This window comes from Apostichopus japonicus, chromosome 1 (assembly GCF_037975245.1).
Source record: "Apostichopus japonicus isolate 1M-3 chromosome 1, ASM3797524v1, whole genome shotgun sequence".
In the NCBI taxonomy this organism is placed as follows: domain Eukaryota; kingdom Metazoa; phylum Echinodermata; class Holothuroidea; order Aspidochirotida; family Stichopodidae; genus Apostichopus; species Apostichopus japonicus.
In genome coordinates this window covers 19,455,474-19,463,134 of record NC_092561.1, presented here as the reverse complement: position 1 = coordinate 19,463,134, position 7,661 = coordinate 19,455,474, and the positions used below count along the sequence as shown (strand labels likewise).

The 7,661-nt window shown below is 37.3% G+C and overlaps 1 protein-coding gene across 1 annotated transcript; it reads left to right on the top strand.

The window, feature by feature from the left end:
• The first annotated feature begins 4,326 nt into the window (after positions 1 to 4,326).
• Positions 4,327 to 5,207, top strand: LOC139972156 (adenosine receptor A1-like). The gene has a single exon (XM_071979140.1). It carries the CDS (start codon positions 4,327 to 4,329, stop codon positions 5,137 to 5,139), a length of 813 nt encoding a protein of 270 aa, XP_071835241.1. The 3' UTR covers positions 5,140 to 5,207.
• Positions 5,208 to 7,661: the final 2,454 nt, after the last annotated feature.

The following is a 7,661-nucleotide window of genomic DNA, read 5'->3' as shown; positions in this document are numbered from 1 at the left end:
TTCATATTTCAAAGTTGAAAATGTGATTTTTTACCATTTGGCGAAAATGGAGGGGGGGGGGGGGGGGCACAACTTGTAATGCCTGAAAACAACCCTCACTGACCCTTAGACCAGAATTCTCTTCCACCATTCTTGTAACCCTGACCCAACTATTTTACAAAAAAAATATATCAGCCGTAATTTAACATATAAGAAAAGAGTGGTATGTATGCACCACTGTACCAAATCTAACGTTAGCACATGTGTTCCTAATACATAGCATCGTAGCACGTAATGTCTACATAACATACCCAATTTCAAGGGTTTCTTACAAAAATACTGCAGGAAATTTTTTGGAGAACTTTTGACATAATGTTTGTGATGCATTAAACTACCCAAAAATGCATTAAAAGTCTAGACCCGTTGTTGCTGGAACGAAACTGATTTTACAGCCACATTTTGAGCTTCAGCTGATGGCCTATATGGAGTTTCGGTCGTAATCTGTGAGAATCAAGAGTTGCGTGGTAATCTGTAATTAAGCACGATACCATGTATTGTAGCGCGTGAAATGTTCGGATTTTCGACGTCTTCCCCAAATATTGCCCTTTTCTGCTAAAAGTCACCTTTTCACCTGGTCATTTGATGTCCCTTCCGTGCTTCCATATATATCTAATCCAACAGCACTAGACAGTTTGCATTGGACCCTGCACAGAAATTTATACATTTCTGTGATTGAACCTAGAATAATGAAAGTCAAATGCACGTGCTACTTTGAAATTTATTCAAAGCGAGTGATCGAGGTTGCATATATATTCGTGTTTCTCTTGGACCATTTATCCTGATCGCATGATGGATGCTTTTCACGTTTTCCTATAGATTTTTTAATCGATGATAATACGTTTGCTAATCTAGCGCTTTATTCTGTTAAATCGTTTCATCCTTGTTATTTGAAGAGTTTTATGCAACATACTTCCGTGAGGAGAAAATATAAATAAATCCTTGGATTTAGTCCTTGAGTGTGAATGCCCCAGTTGTGTTCAACATTAGGACTAGACATATGGTAAATTGGACGTCTTAATGTTCGCCATTTGTCACGACTGCTTAATTTCGGTTGTACTTGGATTGTATTTGAAAGGTTAAATAATCTCAACTCATTTGGAAACCAAAGGTTTACTTTAAATGAAAGAAAACTTGATTCAGGGCTGGTAAATGATCGAATGCTATGAATGGAATAATCCCCCTCTCCCACTCCCCCCCCCCCCCCAACAGAAGAAAAAACAAGTCATTTAACAGCTAAAAAACGTTGAACTCAGAATCACCCTGCCCTATTTTGTAATTGATCTGGATAGATAAATAACACACTGAAGGGATATTTCGGTGGCAGACAAATGGGAAGGGGGGTGGTAGGGGAGGGGGAGAAAGATAAGCACACTATTGTTGGACCGCCCCCGCCCCTTCTCAATTATCTTGTTCCCTAAATACGAGATATTGTCGATTGCATGTAACTTATTTGTGTCTTGTTGATCGTTGTTTTACAGATGGAAGTTAACCGCAGCAGGAGATGTCTGACGTCATCGTGGTTGGCATTGTTCCAAATCTTTATTATTGTAGTTTAATCTTCTATTAATTTACCCCTGAAAATGAAACATTTGGAAGTTGGTTTGAAAGTTAGCTTGTTTGGAATCTCATCCGAGTCGCAATGACAATTAATTGATGTTGCCAGACGCATTTACAAAGTCACAAAGCTTAAAAACTTCTTATCGTCGAATTACAAAATGATATGAGAATTTGTTTAGTTTCGACATAAAATGTGCAATCTACTTCAGGCAGCGAAATATACCTCTCATAGACGTCTCGCCTACTGAGAGAATTGGCCATGGAGGTTAAAGAGTGAAAAGATACGCCACTCTCCCCCCCCCCCCTCTCGCCCCCCCCCCCCTTACACAAATTTCAGGGGAATCAAAATTCGGGCAAAACTTTGTATATATTCCAATTAATACGTGTATATATTCGAATTAATCCTCAAATGTATTCGAATTAATATACGTGCTTACCTTCGAATTAAAACGCGGATATATTTAAACCTTATGACTGGCTAATAGTATATGTACGCGTATATATTCGAATTGATACGCGTTTATACATTCAAATTAATACGCGGATATATTATGCGGTGTTTGTCCCACCTGGCTTGCCATACGCTAGCTAATAGTGATACTCATCTTATTATACACATATCACGTGACAATATGATAAATGAACAATGGCAATGTTATGTGTGTTGTTTTGTGTATAACTTCTCTCGATATTACCATAGTTACTATAACCAGGGTGTCTAAATGATGGCAACTCCCTGCTATAACACGCAACTGAGCACTCACTATGTTCTTTTCGTGGATTCGGTTCATGGATCGGAATTCACTGAAGAGATGGTAAATTCTTGCAGTCAGACAAAAGGGTACAACGTCTATTAGGCCAGTTTACCTAGCAACCAACAAGACTTGCTACAAGTGCTCACGAAACTTGCGAATATACACTATACTGCAAGTCGTGACTATGTTTTTAGCTGTACTCTCCGTTTAAGCAATATTTGTTAACATTGACCATAAAATAATCTCTGCATTGACAAATCCACTTTCACTGAGAAATAATATATTCTACGGTACCGTGACGTCACTTAATTAAGCCACGCGCACGTTTTATTTGTATTATTTAAGACCATCATGCCATTGGTAATGCTGCATGGTACATGTGATAATTTCGTATAGTTGATGTATTCAAGACAATGCGTCATCAAAAGAAATATATAAAAAAAAGTTACAGAGCCTGGTTTTCTTACTTCATCTTCTCAGAATGTCAGTTTTGCAGTTCTATATTAGGAAAAACTGACGCATTATAGTTTAAAGATCAATAGTAGAAAAGCTTGTAGATAGGAAACAGAGATAGATTCTTTGTGGAAACTGGCAAGTTGAAATTATCGCGGCAGCTCATTTGGAGAGGGGTCTTGATTCAAGATTTACCGATTAATATTGTGTCAGGTTTGTTTGCGGATTTTCTTTCTTTATAATTGTTATTACGCAAGGAACCATAATTAATTAAATTATTAACTACAGCAGTTGTTTTTTGCAGTTGTTTAGCCTTCTCTTCCGCAGCAACTTCTCATCAGTTACTCTTTAGAGGTGGACCTTCTCGCTCTAGTCAAATTAAACTTGACTTTTTAAGTTGTTGATGAATTGTGCCAAAGCTCCATCGATAATTATCGTAGGTAGACGAGAAGATTATCAATTGGAAATTCTTTCTAATGGATTGGAAATTTCGTAGAGCGGTCTAGAGTTATCGATCAACGTGACGATTGAATTGGATTGTAAATTTTGACCTTTTATCGGATGAAAGTTCTCTTCCAAGTGAGAAGAACCGATTGAAATTAAGAATAAAGAGAAATGCATCAATTGTTACAGTCATTATAGACGAGCGTAGTTTCAATCGTTTCGTGTGATTGAAATATCCACTCTAAACAACGCAAACAATTAACGAATGTCTTTGCAAGAAAACCATTTCTCCTTCAGTGTGCAATACTCTAGTCACTTAACAGATATACAAGGAATTAGTCTTCGGTGCACTGAGCAAACGTTGTATATGAATTATTTAACAAAGCGTTTGTAATAAGAGAAAGTTTACAGAGAATCAATATTTATATTTCGCACCAAATTCGGGAGCTCAGTCCTCTTTTAACGTATAGTTGTGTGATTTCAACAGCAATTTGAGAATGCTACAAAAGGCATGGTTACTAACCACTTTTCAATATTGTAAACGGACATACATGGACAGCTTAACTTCTTCAATTTAATCGATCACGTGTAGAATCAATTCTCCCATTTTCATCATTGTATTCGAAGACGGATATTTTTCTTTTTATTATTATAATCGAAGACGGATAACCGCCCTTCATCGTTGTATTCCAAGACGAATAACCGTATTTTATTGTTATAATCGAAGACGGATAACCGTCTGTCATTATTTTGTCTTTGTCTTAAACCGCACGTGCATATTCGAATAACCGACCACGAATAGACCAGTCTTAAGGATAACCAAAGACGGTTACCAATAACATCATTTCACTTGTTTCTAGTTAACATAATGGCGAGTTTCTTTATTAATGAAACTACTAATGTGTCAACCGATACAGCGGTGCCTGTTTTTAGCTACTCATTGCCTCTTATTATCTACGTTTCGGTGGCCATACAGATACTCTTACTTTCTGCTATTTTTATAGGAAATCTTTGGGTTATTATTCTGATCGCTCGTTTCAGGCGTTTGAGGAATAGTTCTAATTTATTTACAGCCAGCATGGCTGTCGCTGACTTTTTGCTTTCCATTGCATTAATACCAGGTGTGAAAGTCACATTTAATCCTTCTTTCGTCAACGACATTAACGGTTGCCTCATGCTTTGGTGTTCGCAGGTGTTTGCTTCAACTATGAGTGTCCTATCGTTACTCTGCTTAAGCCTAGACCGGTTCGTGAAAATCGTGAAACCGTTACGTTACCATGCTCTTATAACAGAACGAAAGGCGTTAGTGGTCATCGCGATAATATGGCTCTACGGTTTTAGTTCCGTGGTGCTACCACCATTTGTCGGGTTACGTAATGAAGGGGTATTCTGCTTTGACTTTGCCCGGGTGTTTAACATTTACCACATCCATTACATGTTCGTTTTCAACGGGCTTGGTCCATTCCTAACGTTACTTGTCATTTATTTTTATATGTTTAAACTTGTGAGAGAAAAAAAACGAACATCTGCAGAATACACGATTGCTCCAAAAGTCAAACAATCAATATGGCGGAAAGAGCTCAAGACTTTATCTACCCTGGCAGTAATCGTTGGTTTTACCGGCTGTGCCTGGTTGCCCTCGATAACACTAGTTCTACTTGATTTACACTTTCCCACGATTCAAGCATCTTTAACGATTAGAACGGTGTTAAGTTGGTTTACATATCTGAACAGCGTGGTCAATCCCATATTATATGCGCTTCGAAGTGAGCAGTTCCGCGAAGCATCCAAGGAGTTATTCTACAAGGATTTAGCGCTAGTGGTTCATAGGCTGTCTGACAGTCGGTCGAGTAGGGTGTACCCAAGTAGCAGTGGTACCACTGTACCGTGAGGCGGACGATATTTGTTAATTCGTCGGAGTCCATTATTTGAGGAGATTTCGTCAAGTCGTATGTAAGGTATATACTTCATATAATAAAGTTAAACAAAACTCTTCAAAACGTGAATTATTAAAATATGTATTTTATGTATGTTGTGCATTGTACTACGTTATGCCTTTGTCAAAGCAATTGATTGCTTCATTAACTGAGATGATTAATAAATTAACTCAACCGTGAGTCGGCATTTGCTTGATCATCACCGTCAAATTAACTTACCTTTCTAAATTAATCGATTAAAAGTTGTTTGTGTACAATGCCGTTGTCTTTGCATTGTATGAAAAGCAAATATTATAAAATATATTATATACTTGAATAATGTTAATTCGGATTTTCGAAAAGAGACCCAAAACCTAACCATCATGATTGGCTTTTGTTTTAGAGAGATTTAACTGTCATGGTCATCTTCCTCAAACAGCAAAAGAAAAAAGTCTGGTTTCATTTAGGAGGTATCACAAGTTGTAATGTACGTGTTGTTGTTGTTGTGGCTGTTGTTTCCATCTTCACATACAAGACATCTGCTTCAATTCTTTTATGATTTCTCTCTTTATTACAATCATTTATTTCTGTAATTGAGATGCAGGGGTTTTGCAAATGTTCGAATCTACAATATTTAACTTCATGTCTTTAAAGGGTATGTAGACTCGCGCAAACAGAAACGTATAATGCCGGTAATATGACCTAGTTTCGAATGAGGGGTAACAGAATTGTTAGACACCACCATTGATTCCAGAAAATACACACATAGCTTACTACCGTCGGTAATTAGACACTAGTGTACAGTCAATACATACAGCTACGGTCAATACCCACAGCGCAGTGTACAAACGATACAGCGATGGACAGCTCAGGTCCAGCTAAAGATAACAATGTATCATGTTGCATTACTGTCTGCATTTTGTAGCGACAAGAAGAAAACTTCACTTGCAAGCAACGGAAAGTTAACTTTTTCAGAGCGTGGCAAGCGATCGATTTGGGGCGAGTCTTCAATGTCTTTAACGTGACCTATAGTAATGGCATTGCACTGTGAATATGTATACCTTGAACATGTGAAATACTAGAGATATTAAAAAAGTGAGATATTTAAAGGTTTGAAACCCTATAGTGGCAGTATCATATTTCACAGATTCAAAAAATGACAGCGCCAGTGCGCAGACTCGGATTATAAAGTATAAGATATTTCACAAACGGAACACGATTTTTCTTAGCTAGATTTGGTAGGTTTTACTACCACTGTTTTCCGACATATAAGCTTAAAGGCATTGAAGACTCGCCCCAATCCGCGGGCCGCGCTCTGAAAAAGTTAACTTTCTGTTGCTTGCAAGTGAAGTTTTCGGCTTGTCGCTACAAAATGCAGACAGTAATGAAACGCTGTACCGTTTGTTACACTGTGCTGTGGGCATAGTGTCTAATTACCTAAGGTAGCAAGCTGTGTGCGTATTTTCTGGGATCGATGGTGGTGTCTAACACTTCTGTTACACCTCATTAGAAACTAGGTCAGATTACCGGCATTACGTTTCTTTTTACGCGAGTCTTCACACCCTTTAAGATGATGGTTGAGTTTGTGTCCCTTAAACTAGTGCTCTTTGTCCATCTATCTAACGTATATGACGTATACAGCGTTTACGTCATATACGTTTGTTTGTACTTTGCTTACATTATTTCTGAAGGCGTATTCTGATTTTTTAGGCATGTTTTATGTGTAATTAAATACCAATTCTTCTTTCATAAATCGCACATAACTTGATCCCCCCGCCCGACCTCTCTATCTCTCTCTCCACCTCCCCCCCCCCCCCTCCCTCCCACCCCAACCTCTCTCTCTATCAATCTATCTGTCACCGCTGTTTGAGTCTACGGACTCAACATTGACAAGGATAGAATTATTTAAAAAATAATGTTTCGTGTTCCTCTCCCCTCCCCTCCCCCCGCCCAATCCTATCTCGCCCCACCCCTAAGATTTCAACATTTCTATTATCACGAGTAACACGCGGCTCGGCGATTTCATATATTGCTTAACAAATTGATATCTCTATATTTACTCTAAAAATGCATAAAATTCGATACAAAAGCGAAAAAAATACATATATATATATATATATATATATATATATATATATATATATATATATATATATATATATATATTATATATATATATGTATATATATATATATATATATATATATATATATATATATATATATATATAAATGAAAATCGTAATGAGTTGGAAAATCAAGAACAGTGAAAAAACTTTCAGCCTCCACCGGGATTCGAACCACAGGCCTCCCGCTATGTACGCGGACACCCTAAGCGGGAGGCCTGTGGCCTGTTCTTGATTTTCCAACTCATTACGATTTTCATTTATATATATTCATTTGCCTTTGTCGTTTACCTCCATTGCATTATATATATATATATATATATATATATATATATATATATATATATAGCACTGGATTGGTATTTACGTTTA

Bases quoted from the DNA above. Each gene is read 5' to 3' on its own strand.
- LOC139972156 (XM_071979140.1), top strand. From the start codon at position 4,327: ATGGCTGTCGCTGACTTTTTGCTTTCCATTGCATTAATACCAGGTGTG.